The following is a 25,091-nucleotide window of genomic DNA, read 5'->3' as shown; positions in this document are numbered from 1 at the left end:
GGGCCCCCTTAGGAGCCCAGTCTGGATTGTATTTTTTTACTCATCCATCCCCAGCGTTTACCTTTTTCCCATCTTTTACAAGGCGCCTTATGGCGACCCATCAGCGTTCTTCTTCTGTAACCCTGTACACTGTTTGTTTGTCTAATCTTGAACAGGTTTGTGCTGAAAACAAAGTTTCATTGTACTTGTTGCAATGACAATAAATACCTACCTACCTACCTACCTATGCTCATATAACCCTTACTACTTTCCCTTATTGAATAATATGTTGACTCCTGCAGTGGTAAAAATAATATCTCTTGGACTTTTTAATCACACGAAAAATGCTTTAGTTTTTTCTTAAAGTGGCTACTGAGACACGCATTGTGAACATATTGCTCCATCTGTGTTGCATATTTATGACAAGAGACAATAGAGTACTTAGAGGTTGGTGGCCACGCAGCCATTGATCAAATACTTGCACACAACTGAGCATCATTTGTCGCCCTCGCCACAACAAGCCTGTCCCAAGATGGATGTTTGCAATCACGCTCAAACATCAGAAATGAAGAGTCGCCTCCAGCCGAGCAGTCACACATAAAGCCTGTCCACGTGCGACGACTCGTCGGTGGATTGAACTTTGGCCAAACAATTAAGAGAGTGTGTGACCTCCCGCCATGGTCACGATGCGGACATAGGGAAGATGAAAGGCGGCATATTTTTTTAAAAAGCGCCTTTTAACTGCAGACAGATGTGACAGGCAGGGAAAATCTGATAATACAGCGTGTGAGGCTACCAAACCGCAGACAAACAAAGCCTTGGTGACAAAACACAGAGAGGAGAAATTCCCAGCAGACCCCCACCAGGACTCTATTATATGCAAATGTAAAACACACACACACACACGCGCGCACACACACACACACACACACACACACACACACACACACACACACACACACACACACACTTAAAAAATGGTTGCTAATATCCTAATGAAAACAAGAAACATCATGCCCAGACTGACATACTAGATGTACAAATGTTTTATAAAAGACAATAATTGTAATCGCATTATTGTATCCTTGGAAAACACCGCCTCATATTAATATTACTATATTATAGTATTATAATTATTATACTAAAAATGATATTTCAAATCTTCTTAACCCTTATTTCTGTTTTATATACACTCAGTTTTGAAATGTATCAGTGACTCATGTAGAATACCACAATATTGCAATGGAGGGGACCACAGACCAATGATTAATATGACTATGTAGTAGAAACCACTAATATGTTTTTTCAGGGCTGATACGGATACGGATAGTTTAGTACCCAAAGACTATGTTTACACTGCAGGCCAAAGTGGCCCAAATTAGATTTTTTTTTTTTAATCTGATTTTTTTCCAGCTCACTGTTTACAGTGCAAGTAAAATTTTATATTTATTAGACTACAGTGTAAACGCGCACAGGCTACTACTACAAAATAAAATAAAAGTTGCCACCATAGATATGGTCGCCACGCCTTAAAAATTAGTGTTTATTCACGTGAAAATACATACACATATACATACATATATACATATACACACACTATATTGCCAAAAGTATTTGGCCACCCATCAAAAAAAAAGAGAATCAGGTGTCCTAATCACTTTGTCCGGTGTATAAAATCAATCACTTAGGCATGGAGACTGGTTATACAAACATTTGTGAAAGAATAGGCCGCTCTCAGTGATTTCCAGCGTGGAACTGTCATACAATGCCACTTGTGCAACAAATCCCATCGTAAAATTTCCTCGCTCCTTAATATTCCAAAGTCAACTTTACTATATGAAAAGTGAAGAGTTTGGGAACAACAGCAAGTCAGCCACAAAGTGGTAGGCCACGTAAACTGAGAGGGGTCAGCGGATCCTGAAGGGCATAATGCAAAGAGCTCCAAACTTCATGTGGCTTTCCAATTAGCCCACGTACTTTACGCAGAGACCTTCATGGAATGGGTTTCCATGGCCGACCAGCAGCATCTAAGCCATACATCACCAAGTCCAATGCAAAGCGTGGGCTACACGTCGCCACTGGACTTTAGAGCAGTGGAGACGACTTCTCTGGAGTGATGAATTACGCTTTTCCATCTGGCAATGTGAATGATGAGTCTGGGTTTGGAGGTTGCCAGGAGAACGCTACATTTCGGACAGCATTGTGACAAGTGTGAAATTTGGTGGAGGAGGAATTATGGTGTGTTTTTTTTTTTTTCCCAGGAGTTGGGCTGTGAAAGGAACTTTGAATGCTCCAGCATACCAAAACATGGGATGGCACTTCAAGTTCATATGTGAGTCAGGGCAGGTGGCCAAATACTTTTGGCAATAATAGTGTATATATATATATATATATATATATATATATATATATATACACACACACACACATTTGGAGGCGGCATTGCATAGTGGGTAGAACAGCAGTGCCAGAAACCTGAGGGTTGCAGGTCCGCTCCCCGCCTCTTGCCATCCAAATCACTGCCGTTGTGTCCTTGGGCAGGACACTTCACCAGTGCCCCCAGTGCCGCTCACACTGGTGAATGAACCGCTGGTGGTGGTCGGAGGGGCCGTAGCCGCAAACTGGCAGCCACGCTTCTGTCAGTCCACCCCAGAGCAACTGTGGCTACAAATGTAGCTTACCACCACCAAGTGTGAATGCGGAGTGAATGAATGATGAGTTCTCCTCACTTCTCTGTAAAGCGCCTTGAGCGTCTAGAAAAGCACTATATGAATCTAATCCATGATTATCACCATAATTATCCTTCCATTTTCTACCACTTGTCTCCTTTGGGGTCGATATACACTTATACTGTACATACCATATTTCCTTGAATTGCCGCCGGGGCGCTAATTATTTTAAAACCTCTTCTCACTCCGGCGCTTACCAAAGGCATGCGGTAAAAGTAAGCATGCGCTAATTATTTTAAAACCTCTTCTCACTCCGGCACTTACCAAAGGCATGCAGTAAAAATTTGAGTGTGATGTAAGCTTGGACCTTAAATCCTACTAAATAGCTCTTAATCTTCTTCCCTTTATGCGATTTCAAATTACCGAGATTGAAATCAGCCTCCTCCATTTTGAAAATGATGACAGGGGAAGTGTCACTCGTGACGTCACAAGGCAGGCGCATACAATATGCCCTGCGGCAATTCAAGAAAATACGTTACATATATTGTATAAATATGTACACACACACGCACGCACGCACGCACGCACGCACGCACGCAGACACACACGCAGACACACACACACACACACACACACACACACACACACACACACACACACACACACACACACACACACACACACACACACACACACACACACACACACTACTAGATAGTACTAGATACGTGCTGCCTGCTTAGTAATTAAATAAATAAAAGTTCCTACTTGGAATGCAGGCATACTTTATTTAATTTTTGTGCTTTCTAAAACCACTGAATGTTCAGACACTTTGACCGCAGTTGCGGCTCAAAGATGTGTGTCGTCTCATTCATATCTATGGCTGACAGACATGTTGCTGTACTGTGTGACTATTATTGTCTCTCCTGATTTATTAATCTACTTGCTCACTTCCTCTTCTTAGCTGCTCATTGTCTGCTGTAACACGATTCCTATTAGCTTTCTATTGAAGTGTACAACCTAATTACTCTTTCCTTGTTTAACTACTTCACACTGAAGCTAGCTTATCGCCGCAACTAGCATAGCTTATCCTCTCGTCCTCCCTAGTCTGCGTGCCTGTGCAAACCCGGCTAACACAGTTAAATGAATGTTAGCTAATGGTTATTCCATGGTTAGTTAGAAGCAAACCTCAAACTAACTTTCAGAGAAAATTAGCAATAATGCTGCAGAAATGTCTTTCATGTCCTTTGTGTTCTTTGATGTTTCCCGCTTACACACATGTAAGAGGGATGTGTACTATGGCTATGAGTTGTTTTTTTCCCTTGGTCTCAGTCTGGACCCCCTCTCCAGGGGCCTAGGCTTATACCGATTTTTAAATGTTAAGTTTTTTTAATTTTATTTTAATCTTTTATTTTTTTTCTCCCATCCCCCCACTTGTTTACCTGTATCTCACTTTTATTGTAAGGAGCGCCGAAAGTTGGCAGACTCGTCAGCGATCCTGTTCTGTCTCCCTGTAATGTTTGTCTGATCTTGAATGGGATTGTGCTGAAAATTTGAATTTCCCCTCCGGGATTAATTAAGTATGTCTGATTCTGATTCATATTCTGATAAATAAACTAGGTTTGGACCTTTGTTCATCGATTCACGCTCATGTTCTATTCAAGATGCATCGGAAAATCCTCTAATACTTTCGTTTTGTAGTATGTGATGTTAAAAAAGGTTTGATCATGTGAAATGAGTCTTAACAGAGAACAATAGTAGGTATGAAAAACACTAACCTATTCTTTATTAACCATCTGACATGGACTTATGCTGTATTCAAGTTGAAGTGGAGTGGTAATTGTTTTTTTGGGGGGACAACTGTTGGTCACACTATTTCATGAAGTTAAGCTCATGACGCAGTAAGTTGAATAATGCGGACACGTTTGTTACTGGATACTTTCTAACATACTTTCTGCCTTGGAGACTTTGTATGTGTAATAGAGATGCGCGGATAGGCAATTATATCATCCGCAACCGCATCATTAAAGTCGTCATCAACCCGCCATCCACCCGGACCATGATTTTATCAAAACCGCAACCGCCCACCACCCGCCCGTTGTCATATATCAGGGGTCGGCAACCTTTACCAATCATAGAGCTATTGTGACCTGTTTTACGGGGTAAAGAAGACAATGGGAGCCGCAACCAGTCTTGCGATTACTTGCTGGAGCTTTTCCAGACAACGACAATAAGGGGGTGCTTTGACGCCTTCTACAAATTGTACAATCTGCTTGCCATTTCAGCAACATGGTGTATGTAGCTACCTCAGAAACATGTGCACGACTGCAAGGCATACTGGGTGACACGGAATACACTGATGGTTGTGATATAAACAATTTTAACACTCTTACTAATTTGCACCACACTGTGAAGCCACACCAAACAAGAATGACAAACACATTTCAGGAGAACATCCTCACAGTAAGACAACATAAAAGCAACACAACAAATACCCAGAATCCTTTGCATCCATGACTGTTCCTGACTATATTTTACATCCCAGCGCCCCCAACCCCGCCCATCTTCCCGACGCACGGGGAAGGGGGGGTTTGGTGCTAGCGGTTTATCCGCGGACTCCGCGGATGAGACTGCAAACCGCGCATCTCTAATCTGTAAGTAAATGGGTTACACTTGTGTAGCGCTTTTCTTCCTTTTTAAAGGAGAACATTATCACCAGACCTATGTAAGCGTCAATATATACCTTGATGTTGCAGAAAAAAGACCATATATTTTTTAAACCGATTTCCGAACTCCAAATGGGTGAATTTTGGCGAATTAAATGCCTTTCTATCTATCGCTCTCAGAGCGATGACGTCAGAACGTGACGTCACCTAGGTAATAAAGCCACCCTTTTCTCAAACACGTTACAAACTCCGCGTCTCAGCTCTGTTATTGTCCGCTTTTTCGACTATTTTCTGGAACCTTGGAGACTTCATGCCTCGTCGGTGTGTTGTCGGAGGGTGTAACAACACTAACGGAGGGATTCAAGTTGCACCACTGGCCCAAAGATGCGAAAGTGGCAAGAAATTGGACGAAATTTGTTAAAAATACGAGGGTGTGGGGAAAGCCGACAAAATGGTCAGTCGTTTGTTCCGCACACTTTACCAACGAAAGCTATGCTACTACAGAGATGGCAAGATTGTGTGGATGTCCTGCGACACTCAAAGCAGATGCATTTCCAATGATAAAGTCAAAGAAATCTGCCGCCAGACCCCAATCGAATGTACTGGAGTGTCTGCACATTTTACCGACGGTGCTAAGGCAGACATGGCACAGAGATGTATGGATAACCTGCAGATGCATTTCCAACGATAAAGTCAACTAAATCACAAAGGTGAGTTTTGTTGATGTTTTTGACTTATGTGCTAATCAGACATATTTGGTCGCGGCATGACTGCCAGCTAATCGATGCTAACATGCTATTTAGGCTAGCTGTATGTACATTTGAAACTATATTTACATCCAGCGTTTCCCTCCACCCACATTTAATGCCAAATAAACACTTACCAATCGATGGATTTAAGTTGATCCAGTGTCACAAGATGCGAAACTTCCGATTGTTGGTCTGCACATTTTACCGGCATATATGCATACATATGAATATATATACTCACATACATATTTGACATTATTGGACATTATAGTCTGGAAAAAATAAAAAAATAAAAAAATAAAAAAACTTAAGGACACGACACGAGGACATGATGGACATATTGTGCTCATTCAGTGCCTGTTTAATGTTACTATGGCTCTTGGTTAAAAGCTGTTTTTTTTTTAAATTTGCGCCAGCTTTTAGCACCCTATAGTGTATGCCCGTGGGTAGCAGTTCTAGGTGGCAGTGCCCGGGGTGGAATGGGTAATTAGATTACCATAGTAATTAATTAGATTATCATAGTAAGCAATTACATTACCATAATAACTAGTATATCATCCAAAAGCGCAGATTCCAACTATTGAAATACTTTGTATAGTTGAAGACTTACGGTCTTTAGAAAACATGGCTGCACATCATAATGGCAGCTACACTTTCCATTTTAAAGATCTAAATAAATGATTTGAGAATGTCCGGCGGGCCAGATTGAAAAGCATAACAGGCCGCATGTGGTCCCCGGGCTTTAATTTGCCCAGGTCTGGTGTAGAGAGTAAGAAGACGTTGAGGAGCACGCCGCTCCCTCCTTACCTGACGGTGACGATCTGCCCGCCGTCCAGCGCGATGTCGTTCATCTGGGCGATAAAGATGGCCGCCACGGCCTCGTACAGGGCAGTGCCGTCCATGTTGATGGTGGCGCCGATGGGCAGCACGAAGCGAGTGACACGCTTGTCGATCTTGAGATTCTCCTCCAGGCAGCGGAATGTGACCGGCAAGGTCCCGGCGCTGGAAGCGGAAGGGCAACATACAGACGCCTGACGGAGGACACCAAATAGGTAGACAGGTGGCGACATGCGGCGGTGGAGAGGTGAGGTAGGGGGTCGGCGGCGAGGTTGGCAAGGAGACAGAATAATGCGGAAATTTGAGTGGGGCGAGTCTCCTACTGACAGCTGGTGCCAGCTGCAGTTGCAATCCTCCGTGTGTATTAGAGGAATTTGATTCCCGGGCCGGTTAAGCTGGGTCATAATATAATTAGAGGAAACGTTGATAGGATTACCCATTTTTGACTAGAGCCACAGCAATGTGCCAAAATAACAGTTGGCCTCAGCAAAGCCAAACGCCGTACAAGCAAGGCCCGTTTGGCTGCTTCAATAATCCCAAACTGCCGCCTGGAATGGTGTCAGACATGGAGTCGTCATCCGTCTACCCCGCTTTGTTTCTTCCACCAAGTACATCACGCGTCCTCGTCTTACCTGCTGGCCGTGCCCAGCGCCGTGATCCAAGCCTGGAAGATTCCAGAGTAGAAGGTAAAGGGGCTTTTTCGGGTGATTCCGAAAAATATGGCGGGAAGGATCAAGCCGCCATGGATCATCAGGCCCACTATGACGGTCACCATGTACATGCCCAGCTGCCTGGCCACCACCTCCAGGTCACCGATGGCAGCGATCTTCCCTGCGATCAGAGAGGCGATGCCGACGGGGGAGTACCTGGGTGATGAAGACAGAGGGAATTTTACCAACTTTTTTTCCCCGTTCAAATGTTTAATGGAGCTTCTACATTTGTGGGATGACGAGCACCCTCAGCGCCAGCATCACAATGTGGCACGGAGAGGAAGGCACTGCAAAGGGCGGTAAAAGCTGCTCAGAAGTAGCAGAGCATCCAAAGTAGGACCACCAGACTGAGGAACAGCTTCCTTCCAGAGGAAGCTGTTGCTATGCAGAGCAGGTCTCAGGTCAGCTGTGTGCCGATAGCGGTGTGCAGTCCCAGTTGTTTTCCGGAGCGTGCCACGTGCTGGTCATGATGGATGACTTCCTAGTATGATGCCTGTTCTTTGTATACACTGGACTCTGTGTTTAGCTGGCCGCGGACTAATGTGTTTATACGGCCTGAGAGACCCGAAAATGCAGTTTCCCTGCTGGCCAGCTGTACATGAAGATGGACTTGTTTTTTTTAGGTTTTTTTTTTTACCATCCAGAGTTACAGGCTCTCCACTTTTTGGGGCGGCATGGCGTAGTGGGTAGAGCGGCCGGCCAGAAACCTGAGGGTTGCAGGTTCGCTTCCCACCTATTGACATCCAAAAAATCGCTGCCGTTGTGTCCTTGGGCCGGACACTTCACCCTTTGCCCCCGGTGCCTCTCACACTGGTGAATGAATGATGAATGAATGATAGGTGGTGGTCAGAGGGGCCGTAGGCGCAAACTGTCAGCCACGCTTCCGTCAGTCTACCCCAGGGCAGCTGTGGCTACTGATGTAGCTTACCACCACCAGGTGTGAATGAATGTTGAGTCCCACTTCTCTGTGAGCGCTTTGAGTGTTTAGAAAAGCGCAATATAAATCTAAGATATATATTTTTTTGCTGTGTGTGACGATCCAGGCTCCTGTCAAGTGTTAAAGGAATTTTTGGGCTTTCGTTCTAAGGAGATGTACACACATGATGAGCTTTTATCGAGGCGTGCTCACACACATATATTATTATTACTTTTAACCACAGGGAGTGTAAAGAAGGTGTGTGTGCTTGGCACACACGTCAACTTAACTTTCAGTTTCGATTCTGAGGTGGACAAAAGCATGAAAGACGGGCAACAATTTTTAGAGACTGCTTAGAACTTTTGATAGCTCGGTTCATTCTCTCTGCTGGTATCGCAACTGTTTTCCTTGCTCCTTTTTTGTAGAATAAATTCCTAAACTTCAGCTTTAGTCGTCTCTTACCAGGGGTGTCCAAACTTTCCCCACTAATTAAAGCATGCGGAGGTCATTTATACATTTTTCATTTTCAAAACCAGTACAATATAGAGATTTTTTTTTAACGTTTGGTCTTGTGACATATATATTCAAATATACAAACAGTATATATATATATATATATATATATATTTATATATATATATATATATATATATATATATATATATATATATATATATATATATATATATATATATATATATATGTGTGTGTGTATTAAACACTTAAATCTGTAGATCAACTTTAGGTCTATTTGTCGATTTAAAGTAAAAAACAAAACAACTGTTACGTTTTTCATGGCAAAAAACAGAATATGCAATACCCCAAACATTTTTTTTAAGTGGAATATTTGATGAGAAGTAATTGAGACCTAAATAGGTGAATAATTCATAAAACCCATTGACTTTTTTCATTATTATTTTTTTGAGCAACAACAACAACAAAAATCCCACTAAAATTCTTGAGGATCCAAAAGGCACCTACTCATAAAAATGTTGAACCAATCAATCAATCAATCAATCAATCAATGTTTATTTATATAGCCCTAAATCACAAGTGTCTCAAAGGGCTGCACAAGCCACAACGGTACAGAGCCCACATAAGGGCAAGGAAAAACTCACCCTAGTGGGACGTCGGTGACAATGACTATGAGAAACCTTGGAGAGGACTGCATATGTGGGCAACCCCCACCCTCTAGGGGAGACCAAAAGCAATGGACGTCGAGCGGGTCTAACATGATATTGTGAAAGTCCAATCCATAGTGGATCCAACAGTGAGAGTCCGTTGGAAAATAATTAATACTTTTTTGTTTCTATACTTTCAACACTAAAGTCTCTAGATCAGGGGTCTCAAACACGCGGCCCTCGGGCCAATTGCCAATTTAATGTTGGTGCGGCCCGCGAGTTTTATATGAATGGCACTTTACAGCGTCATACTTATAAACCCCCGATTTGGGAGACTCCCTATTTTCAGTGTCCCTCCAGGGGCAATCATTCTCCCAGATTTCACCGAAAAAACAATATTAATGGGGCACCGTGGAGGCACTACTTTAGCGTCTTCTACAACCTGTACAAACAGTGTGCCAGCCCAGCCACATGTTGTATTAGGTTTTTGTAGACGTACTATGTGACTGCAAGACATACTTGATCAACAGCCACTTAGGTATCACTGAGGGTGGCCGTATAAACAACTCTAACACTGTTACAAATATGTGCCACACTGTGAACCCACACTAAACAAGAACATCTGCACTGTAACACAACATAAACACAACAGAACAAATACCCAGAATCCCATGCAGCCCTAACTATTCCGAGCTACAATATACCCCCCCCCCCCCACCCCCCCAACCCCGCCCCCATTGTAGCCCGGAAGAGTTAGGGCTGCATTGGATTCTGGGTATTTGTTCTATTGTGTTTATGTTGTGTTACGGTGCGGATGTTCTTCCAAAATGTGTTTGTCAATCTTGTTTGGTGTGGGTTTACAGTGTGGCACACATTTGTAACAGTGATTAAGTTGTTTATACGGCCACCCTCAGTGTGACCTGTATGGCTGTTGATCAAGTATGTCTTGCAGTCATTACCCGTGGGTCTGCAGAAGCCCCATTCAATATGTGACTGGGCCGGCACACTGTTTGTATGGTGGAAAAGCAGTCAAGATGACAGGTTGAAGAGGACGCTAAAGGCAGGGCCATCATGGCACGCCCTCAATTTTGTTGTCCAGGTAAAAAATCGGGAGAACGATTGCCCCGGGAGATTGTCGGGAGGGGCATTGATATTCAGGTGTTACTCGAAAGGATCGCGAGAGTTGGCAAGTATGCTGCTAGGGCGGGAAAGCCATTCAAAGAAGGTGAATTCATTAAAAAGTGCGTGATAGATTTTTTTAAGAAATCTTTTCTTGCGGCCCAACGTCACCCAGTTTCTGCATCCAGTGGCCCCCAGGTAAATTGAGTTTGAGACCCCTGCTTCAGATCTATCCATCGATTATAGGTTTTTACCATCATTATTTTTTGTTTGTTTTTTTATGCCCTTTTTGTCAAAGTAAACTTTGTTTTTTATATGGCAAACACACAACATATGCAATACTTTCTCCAAAATATATTTCAAAATTAAAAATTTTATGTGAAGTAGCTTGTGCCTTGAAAGGGTCAAAAATAGATAACATTGGAGCAATGACAGTTTTAAAGTAAACAAAAACTGCATGACAGCTTTGTGCTATTAGAGTCAACATTGCAACTTTTTCTCATTATATTTCACCTGTTTGCTCTTTATTCCACTTTATAATGTTTAAAAGAAAGTAATAATAGGTTGTTTTTTTTCATATTTAGCTGGTGGCCGCTTTTTGGACACCCCTGTATTACACAGCCTCAAAACAAAAGAATCAGGGAGGACTCCACCCTGTTAAAAGGAGGGTCCTAATAGAAGCTTTGAGCTTTGAATCCTTCCGTGTTCCTCTCCTCCCCGCCCTTCCAGAGTCTTCATTACATTCAGGAGATGTTCCTTGTCTTCTCTTGTGGGAGAACTCAACATTGTTCCGGGCGCCAGCTTCTGCTACTCCCCTGCATACCACAGACTCCAGCACGCTCCGGGGGAAAGGCGTCTCATCCCATCTGTCCACGTCCTTCAATGACACACTTTCTCCCACAGACTTCCTGTCCTATCTGAGCGCCCGCCGCTGCTTGTTCCCACACTGTGTCTCAAGTGCAGCCTTAGCCTTCTTCATCACTGTCAGCGGCTGCCGTGTGCGCTTTCTCCACAGTGTCATAATAAGGCAGCCGCTGACCCGTAAGAGCGAAAACAGACACACGTTGTGCGCACGTTTGCAGACTCGCGCGCACACAAGCGTGGCGCTGGGAAAAGACGAGACACTCACCACATGATCATAGAGACCATCGTCATGATGATCTCGTTCAGGATGTTGAAGAAGTCACACATTATTTTCCCGCGCTCGCCCATCCTGCCCATGCAGACGCCAAAGGTGATGAAAAAGCCAATCAAGCCTGGAGGAAGATGAACGTAAAGTTATTCAAACTTGATGACAATATTTGATTCATGTGTGTGTTCACAACCTTTTTCACCACGGGGCCCAACTTTCCCACTACAGAGGGGCCCGGGACCCACTCAAATAATTACACTGAATTAGTAATCTTGTATTCAATAATTCTATATTGCTAATTTACAGTTTACAACCTTGTCAAATGATATCAAACCATGTGTTAATCCCCCAAAATATTATGAATTTAACACATAACCCTTAGCCTTAGGTCAGGCTGATTAGAACAATAAGTACTCAGCAAATATATTGCATATTTGTTCTATATATTGTACAGTATTTTGTATTTCTATAGTGTTTTCTATATTTTACAGGATTGCTTATTATTTTTTATTGGATAGTAGTCTGTTTATTTCTTTTGTTAGTTTTTTCCTTTATTACCTCTTGTGTTATTTATTTCACCCCATATTTGTTCCCACTACCGCACCTTAAATTGGAGTCTTTAATCTCGTTATATGCAAATATAATGACAATAAAGTCCATTCTATTCTATAAGTAGGGACTCAAAAATAACTCACTAAAAATAAATATGCATACAATTATTTTGTGCTAAAATAAACTGAATTACCAGTATAATACGTTAAATATGTTTAACAAAACTGCCTATAAAATTAAAGTGCCAAAGAAGTCATAATTTTTACGCTCAAAGGGGAACTGCACTTTATTTTGCCAATCATTCACAATCCTTATATAAAACAACAAATATGTTTTTCTTTTTTTTTATGCATTCTAATTCGCAAAATACGGAAAGTACAAGGTGACAAACAATGCAGCTAATGGGAGTACTCTATTCGGCCTTTAACGCCCTCTAAAGACATCCAAAACTGCCAACAGTACTCTATTTACATGTCGTAACCTGAATATTAACCAAGTATTAGTGATTTTGTTATTATAAGGCCTACCACACACAAGCTATTTTTAGCGGCGCATACTGTAGATAGCTAACTAGCTTATGCTGGTATTTTGACATATTGAGCTGCTGCATCGCCTCTGAGTTGGTGAAAGTTAATTTTAGCTTATACAAACCCCATTTCCATATGAGTTGGGAAATTGTGTTAGATGTAAATATAAATGAAATACAATGATTTGCAAATAATTTTCAACCCATATTCAGTTGAATATGCTACAAAGACAACATACGTGATGTTCAAACTGATAAACAAATAATCATTAACTTTAGAAATTGATGCCAGCAACACGTGACAAAGAAGTTGGGAAAGGTGGCAATAAATACTGATAAAGTTGAGGAATGCTCATCAAACACTTATTTGGAACATCGCACAGGTGTGCAGGTTAATTGGGAACAGGTGGGTGCCATGATTGGGTATAAAAGCAGTGCCATGATTGGGTATAAAAACAACTTCCCAAAAAATGCCAAGTCTTTCACAAGAAAGGATTGGGCGAGGTACACCCCTTTGTCCACAACTGCGAGACAACATATTTGATGTTCAAACTGATAAACATTTTTTTTTTTGCAAATAATCATTAACTGTAGAATTTGATGCCAGCAACACGTGAAAAAGAAGTTGGGAAAGGTGGCAATAAATACTGATTAAAATTAGGAATGCTCATCAAACACTTATTTGGAACATCCCACAGGTGTGCAGGCTAATTGGGAACAGTTGGGCGCCCAGATTGGGTATAAAAGCAGTTTCCATGAAATGCTAAGTAATTCACAAACAAGGATGGGGCGAGGGTCACCACTTTGTAAGCAAATTGTCAAACAGTTTTAGAACAATATTTCTCAACGAGCTATTGCAAGGAATTTAGGGATTTTACCATCTACGGTCTGTAAAATCATCAAAAGGTTCAGAGAATCTGGAGAAATCACTGCACGTAAGCGATGATATTACAGACCTTTGATCCCTAAGGCGGTACTGCATTAAAAACTGACATCAGCGTTAAGGATATCACCACATGGGCTCAGGAACACTTCATAAAACCACAGTCAGTAACTACAGTTGGTCGCTACATCTGTAAGTGCAAGTTAAAACTCTGCTATGCAAAGAAAAAGCCATTTATCAACAACACTTAGGAACGCCGCCGGCTTCGCTGGGTCCGAGTTCATCTAAGATGGACTGAGGCAAAGTGAAAATGTGTTCTGTGGTTTGACGAGTCCACATTTCAAATTATATTTGGAAACTGTGGACGTGGTGTCCTTCGGAACCAAGAGGAAAATAACCATCCAGATTGTTATAGGCCTAACGGATTGTTATAGGCATGGGTAACTTACACATCTGTGAAGGCACCATTAATGCTGAATAGTCCATACAGGTTTTGGAGCAACATATGTTGTCATCCAAGCAACGTTATCATGGACGCCCCTGCTTACTTCAGCAAAACAATGCCAAGCCACCTGTTACAACAGCGTGGATTTCGTAGTAAAAGAGTGTGGGTACTTTCCTGGCCCGCCTGCAGTCCAGACCTGTCTCCCATTGAACATGTGTGGCACATTATGAAGCATAAAATACGACAACAAGACCCCGGACAGTTGAACAACTTAAGCTGTACATCAAGCAAGAATGGTATATAATTCCACCTTCAAAGCTTCAACAATTAGTTTCCTTAGTTCCCAAACGTTTATTGAGTGTTGTTAAAAGAAAATGTGATGTAACACAGTGGTGAACATGCCCTTTCCCAACTACATTGGCACGTGTTGCAGCCATCAAATTCTAAGTTAATTATTATTTGCAAAAAAAAAAAAAGTTTTTGAGTTCGAACATCAAATATGTTGTCCTTGTAGTGCATTCAATTGAATGTGGGTTGAAAAGGATTTGCAAATCATTGTATTCCGTTTATATTTACATCTAACACGATTTCCCAACTCATATGGAAACGGGGTTTGTAGTCAAACAGTTTAAGAACAACATTTCTCATAGTGCAATTGCAAGAAATTTTGGGATTTGATCATCCATGGTCCATAATATCATCAAATGGTTCAGAGAATCTGGAGAAATCGGTCCACGTAAGCGGAATGACCGGAAACCAACATTGAATGACCGTGACCTTCGATCCCTCAGACGGCACTGTGTCAAAAACCAACATCAATCTTTAAAGGTAATTAGCACATGGGCTCAGGAACACATCAGAAAACCACTGTCACTAAATACAGTTTGTCGGTACATTTGTAAGTGCAAGTTAAAGCTTTACTATGCAAAGCGAAAGCCATTTATCAACAACATCCAGAAACGCAGCTGGCTTCTCTGAGCTCGAGATCATCTAAGATGGACTGATGTAAAGTGGAAAAGTGTTCTCTGGTCTGATGAGTCCACATTTCAAATTGTTTTTGGAAATCTTAGACATCGTGTCATCCGGACCAAAGGGGAAGAGGACCATCCAGACTGTTATCAACGTAAAGTTCAAAAGCCAGCATCTTTGATGGTATGGGGGTGCATTAGTGCCCAAGGCATGGGTAACTTACACATCCGTGAAAGCACCATTAATGCTGAAAGGTACATACAGGTTTTGGAACAACATATGCTGCCATTTAAGCGCCGTCTTTTTCATGGACGCCCCTGCTTATTTCAGCAAGACAATGCCAAGCCACATTCAGAACATGAACATGCCCTTTCCCAACCACTTTGGCACGTGTTGCAGCCATGAAATTCTAAGTTAATTATTATTTGCAAAAAAAAAAAAAAGTTTAAGAGTTTGAACATGAAATATCTTGTCTTTGTAGTGCATTCAATTGAATATGGGTTGAAAAGGATTTGCAAATCCATGTATTCTATTTCGATCATATATCAATTTTTTTCGATTCCACCCGATTCTTGATTCAAAAACGATATTTTTCCGTTTCTAACGATTCTTTACTCATTCAATACATAGGATTTCAGCAGGATCTACCACAGTCTGCTGACATACTAGCAGAGTGGTAGATTTTTTAAAACAAAGCTTTATAATTGTAAAGGACAATGTTTTATCTACTGAGCAATAATGTACATTTGTTTTAACTATTAAACGAACGAAAAATATGACTTATTTTATCTTTGTGAAAACATTAGACACAGTGTGTTGTCAAGCTTATGAGATGCGATGCAAGTGTAAGCCACTGTGACACTATTGTTCTTTCTTTTTATTTTTCTAAATGTCTAATAAAATGTCAATGAGGGATTTTTAATCACTGCTATGCTGAAATTATAACTAATATTGATACTGTTGTTGATAATATTCATTTTTGTTTCGCTACTTTTGGTTTGTTGTGTGTCGTGTTTGTGTCTCCTCTCAATTGCTCTGTTTATTGTTGTTCTGAGTGTTGCTGAGTTCGGTTTGGTTTTGGAATTGGATTGCATTGTTATGGTACTGCTGGGTATTGGTTCGTTGGATTGATAAAAACAAATAAAAAACAAAAAGATTTTAAAAAAATGAGAATCGATTCTGAATTGCACAACGTGAGAATCGCGATTTTTCCCCACACCCCTAAAATATATATATATATATATATATATATATATATATATATATATATATATATATATATATATATATATTTCTTATTGCAATCAAAGAACAATTTTTTCCTGAAATAAAATATCGAACATTCTCGACAACTTCACTTGGTTGCAAAGGATCCTCCAGGAACAGATGGTGTTATTTCCCATTCTATTATTTTGGCAAAATTATGAGGGACAAGCAGTAGAAAATTGATTATTAATCCATTTGTTCATTTACTGTTAATATCTGTTCACTTTCTGTTTAAACATGCTCCATCTACTCTTCTGTTAAAATGAATTATGCACTTATTATTCTATTGTTTGGATTGTTAACATTAGTTTTGGATGTTACCACAAATTTGGGTATCAAGCTGATACCAAGTAGTTACATACATACATTGGTCATAATTAAAGTCATGTGTCCAGGGAGGTATTTCCAGAGTTAATAAACAGAATGTTAATTAAAAAAAAAAACGAAAAAAAAAACTTTGTGTTGTATCGACTAGATACGGCTGTTGTACTTGATATCGTTACAGTCAATACCTGTGTCCACCCACCTTTTGGTTTCTGTTAGCAGTTAGCTCTAGTATCCTCCTGTGGTGTGTAGTGAAGCATGTTTAGCTATTCATCATCTTGCAGGGATGATATTTGTAGAAAACATATTTAATTTCTCGCCATGGAGGTGAGGATTAGTGATTTAGAAGTAGCTAAAATACTACATAGCTATGTTAGCCGCTAAGTAGCTATCACCTAGCTATGTTTTAAACACCACTTGCAGGGCAGCGCTTGAGTGTTAATAGCTCCACCTTTATTGCGTTAAAGACAAAATACGTCCATTCAGCATCTTCTGTCTTTACACGGTTTCTGCTTGCAAGGGCTGTGTGTGTGTGTGTGTGTGTGTGTGTGTGTGTTGACAGTTTGTATGCCAGCATTGTCACCGCGGCCCACGTCATGTCGATGAAAAAAAAAATAACCTGTATTTTTCAAAAGCAGCATAGTACGGTTTTTAACTCATTAGTACCGCGGTACTTTATCAGGACCGGAGTAACGTACAATCCTAGTTCTTGTTTTATGTAAGGATTATGAATATTGTGTAAAATTCCAAAAAAGGTGCACTTCCTCTTTAAGAACCATCTGTAAGACTTTAACTCCATACTTCTCCTGTTTGTTTGATATTGTCCTTACTGCTACAAGTGGTGGACTCGTGTATTACAACTGAGTACCGCTTCGGCCCACAGCTGAGAAACACATACTTGGTCTAAATGACATCAACACAAGACTTGACTCACCAAGAACATTCATGCCCCATTTATACTCCAGTTTCTTCTTGTTTACTACAATGGGCTCCGTTTGGTTTGGCGCTGTTACTGACACCTGTTTCAGCACTGTCTGGACCTGGTAGGAATTAAAATGAGAAAAAAATCCAGTGTACAAGAACATGAAGGAAAGAGTCACTAGATCAGGGGTCACCAACGTGGTGCCCGCTGGCACCAGGTCGCCCGTGAGGACCAGATGAGTCGCCCGCAGGCCTGTTCTAAAAATAGCTCAAATAGCAGCACTTACCAGTGAGCTGCATCTATTTTTTTAATTTTATTTATTTACTAGCAAGCTGGTCTCGTTTTGCTCGACATTTTTATTCTAAGAGAGACAAAACTCAAATAGAATTTGAAAATCCAAGAAAATATTGGAAAGAGTTGGTCTTCACTTCTTTAAATTAATTATTATTTTTTTTTTACTTTGCTTCTTATAACTTTCAGAAAGACAATTTTTGAGAAAAAATACAACCTTAAAAATTATTTGAGGATTTTTAAACACATATACCTTTTTTCCTTTTAAATTCCTTCCTCTTCTTTACTGACAATTTAAATCAATGTTCAAGTATTTTTTTTTAATGTAAAGAATAATAAATACATTTTAATTTAATTCTTCATTTTATATTGTTTTTTTGAACAAAGAATATTTGTAAAATATTTCTTCAAACTTAGTATGGTTAAAATAAATAAAAATATTCCGGCAAATATAGAAAATCTGTAGAATCAAATTTAAATCTTATTTCAAAGTCTTTTAAATTTTTGGGGGAATTTTTGCTCTGGAAAATCTAGAAGAAATAAAGATTTGTCTTTCTTAGAAATATAGCTTGGTCCAATTTGTTATATATTCTAACAAAGTGCAGATTGGATTTTAACCTATTTAAAGCATGTAATCAAAATTCTAAAATTAATCTTAATCAGGAAAAATTACTAATGATGTTCCATGAATTATTTTTTTTATTTTTTCAAAAAGATTCGAATGAGCTAGTTCTTCTTTTTTGGTTGAATTTTGAATTTTAAAGAGTCGAATTTGAAGCTAAACTATGTTTCAAAATGTAATTTTCATTTTTTTTGTGTTTTCTCCTCTTTTAAACCGTTCAATTAAGTGTTTTTTTTCATCATTTATTCTCTACAAAAAACAATCCGTAAAAGGAAAAAAAATGTACGACGGAATGACAGACAGAAATACCCATTTTTTTATATATATAGATTTATTTATTATAGGTAAATTGAGCAAATCGGCTATTTCTGGCAATTTATTTAAGTGTGTAATAAACTGGTAGCCCTTCGCATCAATCAGTACCCAAGAAGTAGCTCTTGGTTTCAAAAAGGTTGGTGACCCCTGCACTAGATAGTAAGAAACTTCTGTCAGTTCTCCAGAAACATCGGTTTGTACTTAGCAGGGCATTTCTGGCCACAAACTAAATCCTGTTTAGGGCTAAAAAGGTTGTATGTTTTTGTTTTTACCTTTAAACACTTCCTTGTGGTGTACATAACATGATATGGGGTCAAAATTTCACATACATATTGTTTTAAAGACCGTCTCTTCAGGACACGCCCTTTTGTGGGTAGTCTTATTCACGTGGCTCTCCCTGTCACCCATGTTGTAGTTTTTAGTGCTTATATATGGAGTCTACTGACAGAGTAAGTTCAAACTACATGCTACTTTGTATTAGAAATGGCAACAGCGGAGGATGCATCTGCATGTACAAGCCAGTCTGCTCCACAACAAGAGGATGGAGAAAAAGAAGGGACATATTTGTAAAACTGAATAAAATGGCTGACTCGCACGAGGCTCTTCCAGTAAACCTTTACTAAACTATATAAGAAAATAACCGCTGAAGTAGCAGAGGCAAAATACGTCCCTCAAGTCTCAATTACCAAACGACTTGTTTAGACACAATATGAAGGAAGACAAGGTTGTTTTATAAATTTCCCCGCCATGCCTCTATGGGTTAATTCCGCATTTTCACGACTTATGGGGATTCCAAATACACAAAAACAGATACCAAAGAGTAAGAAAAGTTGGTTTTGCATAACAGAACAATATTATTGATTTACAATGATTAGACTCCTGAAGTACCCCCACCCCACCTTAAAACTAACACCCAGTATGGTTAACTTCACCAAAAAACTAATCATTGACCTAATTTGACGGACGTGATGACCAGGAAGTACAGTTGACACGACCAGAAACCACAATAGTTAAATATTTTCACTTTTATCAATTATGTGTTTTATCAAGCAATTGAACAAATGGTGTCATATTATTTTAAATTTTCCTGAGGGAACTCTCCTGAAGGAATCAATAAATCTATCCATCTATCTGTATTATATACTGTATGTCCTATTTGGGGGGTTAAGTGCTCCCTAAAATATTCCTAAACCATCCTTAATTGTTTGGTTTTGTTTTATTTTCCAAGTTTCCAGTTTTTTTTCATCTTTTTTTTACAAAAAGTCATCACATTAATTTTAAAGTAGCCAAAATGTGAGGTTTAAAATCATTATCCACTTAAGTTTATACATCTGTCAGGATTCCCTTTAGATCATAATACAAGGTAGAGATTATCTGATTCATGTCGGATTATCATCAGTGGATAATAATCATAAGAAGTAATTATTTCAATTAATATTATTGGTGCATCTACTAGGGGTTAAGCATCACCTGTTTTAGAATTTAATGATGCCTCTGTTTCAAGCTTTAAATGAAGGTCATTGATTGCACCAAAGTTATGGGCTATGAGTTTCTAAAGTTGAATTTACACATAATTAAATCCGATGCTGTCACAAATACTTATTACACTTTTTACTTTCTTTGTTCACATCATCCTGGTTCTCAACTGTTGGTGCTATGTGGGAATGCATAAATGTGAGTTTTGATGACGTGTTGAATGAACAGTGAAGTGCTTCATGCTGGGTTTGCTGCTAAACCATTTTGTAATTTTGCAAGGGGTGTAGATAGTGTTACATATTACTAATTTGATTCAAACCACCTTATTGTTAAACTTTGAGAGAACAAAATTAAATTTACCTTAACTTTTATGACTTTGTCTTTTATAAGTGATGGATTCGAATCAGGGGTGTCCAAAGTGCGTGCCAAGGGCCATTTTTACTCATATGGAAACGGGGTAAATTGTGATACAAATGGAATACAATGATTTGCAAATCAATTTCAACCCATATTCAGTTGAATATGCTACAAAGACAACATATTTGATGTTCAAACTGATAAACATTTTTTTTTTTTTTACAAACAATCATTAACTTTAGAATTTGATGCCTGCAACACGTGACAATGATGTTGGGAAATTCGGCAATAAATACTGATAAAGTTGAGGAATGCTCATCAAACACATATTTTGGAACATCCCACAGGTGTGCAGGGTAATTGGGAACAGGTGGGTGCCATGATTGAGTATAAAAACAGCTTCCCAAAAAATGCTCAGTCTTTCACAAGAAAGGATGGGACGAGGTACACCCCTTTGTCCACAACTGCGTGAGCAAATAGTCAAACAGTTTAAGAACAACCTTTCTCAAAGTGCAATTGCAAGAAATTTTGGGATTTTAACATCTACAGTCCATAATATCATCAAAAGGTTCAGAGAATCTGGAGAAAATCACTCCACGTAAGCGGCATGGCCGAAAACCAACTTTGAATGACCGTGACCTTCGATCCCTCAGACGGCACTGTATCAAAAACCGACATCAATCTCTAAAGGATATCACCACATAGGCTCAGGAACACTTCAGAAAACCACTGTCACTAAATACAGTTTGTCGCTACATCTGTTGGTGCAAGTTAAGCTCTACTATGCAAAGCGAAAGCCATTTATTAACAACATCCAGAAACGCTGCCGGCTTCTCTGGGCCCGAGGTCATCTAAGATGGACTGATGCAAAGTGGAAAAGTGTTCTGTGGTCTGACGAGTCCACATTTCAAATTGTTTTTGGAAATATTCAACATTGTGTCATCCGGGCCAAAGGGGAAGCGGACCATCCAGACTGTTATCAACGCAGAGTTCAAAAGCCAGCTTCTGTGATGGTATGGGGGTGCATTATTGCCCAAGGCATGGGTAACTTACACATCTGTGAAGGCACCATTAATGCTGAAAGGTACAGTACATACAGGTTTTGGAACAACATATGCTGCCATTTAAGCACCGTCTTTTTCATGGACTCCCATGCTTATTTCAGTAAGACAATGTCAAGCCACAATCAGCACGTGTTACAACAGCGTGGCTTCGAAGTAAAAGAGTAGTCCTGCAGTCCTGACCTGTCTCCCATCGAAAATATATGGCACATTATGAAGCGTAAAATACGACAGCGAAGACCCCGGACTGTTGCACGACTGAAGCTCGACATAAAACAAGAATGGGAAAGAATTCCACTTTCAAAGCTTCATCAATTAGTTTCCTCCGTTCCCAAACGTTTATTGAGTGTTGTTAAAAGAAAAGGTGATGTAACACAGTGGTGAACATGCCCTTGCCCAACTACTTTGGCACGTGTTGCAGCCATGAAATTATAAGTTAATTATTATTTACAAAAAAAGAATAAAGTTTATGAGTTTGAACTACAAATGTCTTGTCTTTGTAGTGCATTCAATTGAATATGGGTTGAAATGTATTTTCAAATCATTGTATTCCTTTATATTTACATCTAACACAATTTCCCAACTCATATGAAAATGGGGTTTGTACCGGTACTACTAAAAAAAAAAAGTGGGGTGAATGTGCAAACAGGTGAAATGTATTGAGAAAAAGTTGCAATGTTAATTTCATTAACATGAAGCTGCCATGCAGGCTGTTTTTTCCTTTTAAAGTTGTCATTGTTAAAAAAATACTGAATCAAAATCTATTATGTTATTATTGACATATTCAAGGCTCCAAGTACTTCACATCAAAAATTCCACCTTGAAATATTTTTGGGGGAAATATTGCATATTTTGTGTGTTTGACATATTAAAATAAAATTTTTCTTTGACAAAAAGGTAATAAAACAAACAAATAAAAAAACATAAATCATAAAAACTTATAAACGATGGCTATGTCTGAAAATGATCCTGGGACTGAAAGTAAAAAAAAAAAATGTATTCCTTTTTTTTTTATAGTGTAACTAACACTTATGAATGAGGCCCCTTTGGATCCCCAATAATTGTAGTGTATTTCTTTTTTTGAACTGTCATTACTCCCCCCCCAAAAAATAATGAATTAAAATCAACAGTGTTATGAATTATTGACCTATTTATTTACCTATTATTTAGTTTAACAGTTTTGAGAGGGAATTATATTCCATATTTTGTGTCTTTGCCATTAAAACAGGGTTTTCTTTGACAGAAAGGGCATGAAACATACACGTGTTTTACTTTATATGGAAATACCTGTATAGACCTAAAGTTAATCTAAATATGTAAGCCCATCCATCCATCCATTTTCTACCGCTTATTCCCTTTTGGGGTGACGGGGGGCGCTGGTGCCTATCTCAGCTACAATCCGGCGGAAGGCGGTGTACACCCTAGACAAGTCGCCATCTCATCGCAGGGCCAGAGATGTATGCATTTAAAGGCCTACTGATATAAGATTTTCTTATTTAAACAGGGGTAGCAGGTCCATTCTATGTGTCATAGTTGATTATTCGCGATATTGCCATATTTTTGCGGAAAGGATTTAGTAGAAAACATCGACGATAAAGTTCGCAACTTTTGGTCGCTAATAAAAAAGCCTTGCCTTTATTCTTTACATTGTTTACATTCATAGCCACCGGCAGCTAGAGCGATTCGGACAGAGAAAGCGACAATTTCCCCATTAATTTGAGCGAGGATGAAAGATTCGTGGATGAGGATAGTGAGAGTTGAAGGACTAGAAAAAACAAAAAGAAAAAAAAAGTGAAAAAAAAAAAGGCGAGGGCAGTAGGAGCGATTCAGATGTTATTAGACACATTTACCAGGATAATTCTGGAAAATCCATTATCTGCTTATTGTGTTACTAGTGTTGTAGTGAGATTATATGGTACCTGAAAGTCAGAGGGATGTAGCCCCAGGTGTGGTGACCGCCAGTGTCTCCGGTGGGAGGAGGTAATAGTCTGCAGCTGCAGGAGGACGCAAGCGCCGCTCATAACTACGGTAAGAGCCGACTTATTACCACAATTTTCTAACCGAAACCTGCCGGTTGACATGTGGTTGGGAACCATGTTCGCTTGACCGCTCTGTTCCGTAGTAAAGCTTCACTTTCGGGAATTTTAAACAAGGAAACACCGGCTGTGTTTGTGTGGCTAAAGGCAGCTGCAATACACCGCTTCCCACCTCCATCTTCTCTTCTTTGACTTCTCCAATATTAATTGAACAAATTGCAAAAGATTCAGCAACACAGATGTCCAGAATACTGTGTAATTATGCGATTAAAGCAGACTACTTATAGCTTGGATCAGGTTGGAAAAAAATGTCCGCTACAACCGGTGACGTCAAACGCTCCCGTCATCATACTGCGACGTTTTCAACAGGACACTTTGCGGGAAATTTAAAATTGCAATTTAGTAAACTAAAAAGGGAGTATTGGCATGTGTTGCAATGTTAATATTTCATCATTGAGATATAAACTATCAGACTGCATGGTCGGTAGTAGTGGGTTTCAGTGAGCCTTTAATAATAATAAAAAATTATAAAAACATGCACCTGGGGATAGGTTGATTGGCAACACTACTAGTGTGAATGTGAGTGTGAAAGTTGTTTGTCTATCTGTGTTGGCCCTGCGATGAGGTGGCGACTTGTCCAGGGTGTACGCCGCCTTCCGCCCGAATGCAGCTGAGATAGGCTCCAGCACCCTACGTGACCCCAAAAGGGACAAGCGGTAGAAATTAATGGATGGAAAAAATAATAAACCTATTTTTCCAAATTTTTATAATCATTCAATACATCATAATGGCCCCTGCATGCTTGAATTTTTCAGTGTGTGGCCCTGAGTGGAAAAAGTTTGGACACTTTTGATTTAAATGAAACAAAAAAATAGTCAATTCTTTACAAAAGCCCAGGTCATGATTATGTGGCCCCCCTTGTGGTTGTGGAACCAAACAAGCGCATACAGTGTTTATGCCACCGGCTGGCCCTGCTGCTTAGCAGTGTTGACCAGCTGATGCATCCTGTAGTAAATAAGGAAGCAGCCTTCCAGATGTAAAAGGGATTAGCAGCAGCAGAAGAGCCGAGCCTCATCCAGTGCACCACACAAAACACCAAAATACAGGAAGTACAAACCATATGAGTTGGGAAATTGTGTTAGATGTAA

General features: G+C 39.7%; 1 protein-coding gene across 2 annotated transcripts in view; it reads right to left on the bottom strand.

Moving 5' to 3' along the window:
* The window catches only part of slc1a9 (solute carrier family 1 member 9), a 60,103-nt gene that overhangs the window by 12,027 nt on the left and 22,985 nt on the right, over nt 1-25,091 (bottom strand). For both annotated transcript variants that reach the window (XM_061905626.1, XM_061905625.1), the window contains exons 5-8: nt 17,798-17,903; nt 11,896-12,022; nt 7,533-7,766; nt 6,871-7,065 (exon numbers count right to left, since the gene is read on the bottom strand). In XM_061905626.1, coding sequence (XP_061761610.1) covers nt 6,871-7,065; nt 7,533-7,766; nt 11,896-12,022; nt 17,798-17,903 — 662 coding nt within the window. The remainder of the gene's footprint in view (nt 1-6,870; nt 7,066-7,532; nt 7,767-11,895; nt 12,023-17,797; nt 17,904-25,091) is intronic.

The sequence above is a fragment of the Nerophis ophidion genome, linkage group LG07 (assembly GCF_033978795.1).
Source record: "Nerophis ophidion isolate RoL-2023_Sa linkage group LG07, RoL_Noph_v1.0, whole genome shotgun sequence".
Lineage (NCBI taxonomy): Eukaryota > Metazoa > Chordata > Actinopteri > Syngnathiformes > Syngnathidae > Nerophis > Nerophis ophidion.
Note: the sequence above shows the minus strand (reverse complement) of the source record. Positions and strands in the feature narration are given on the sequence as shown.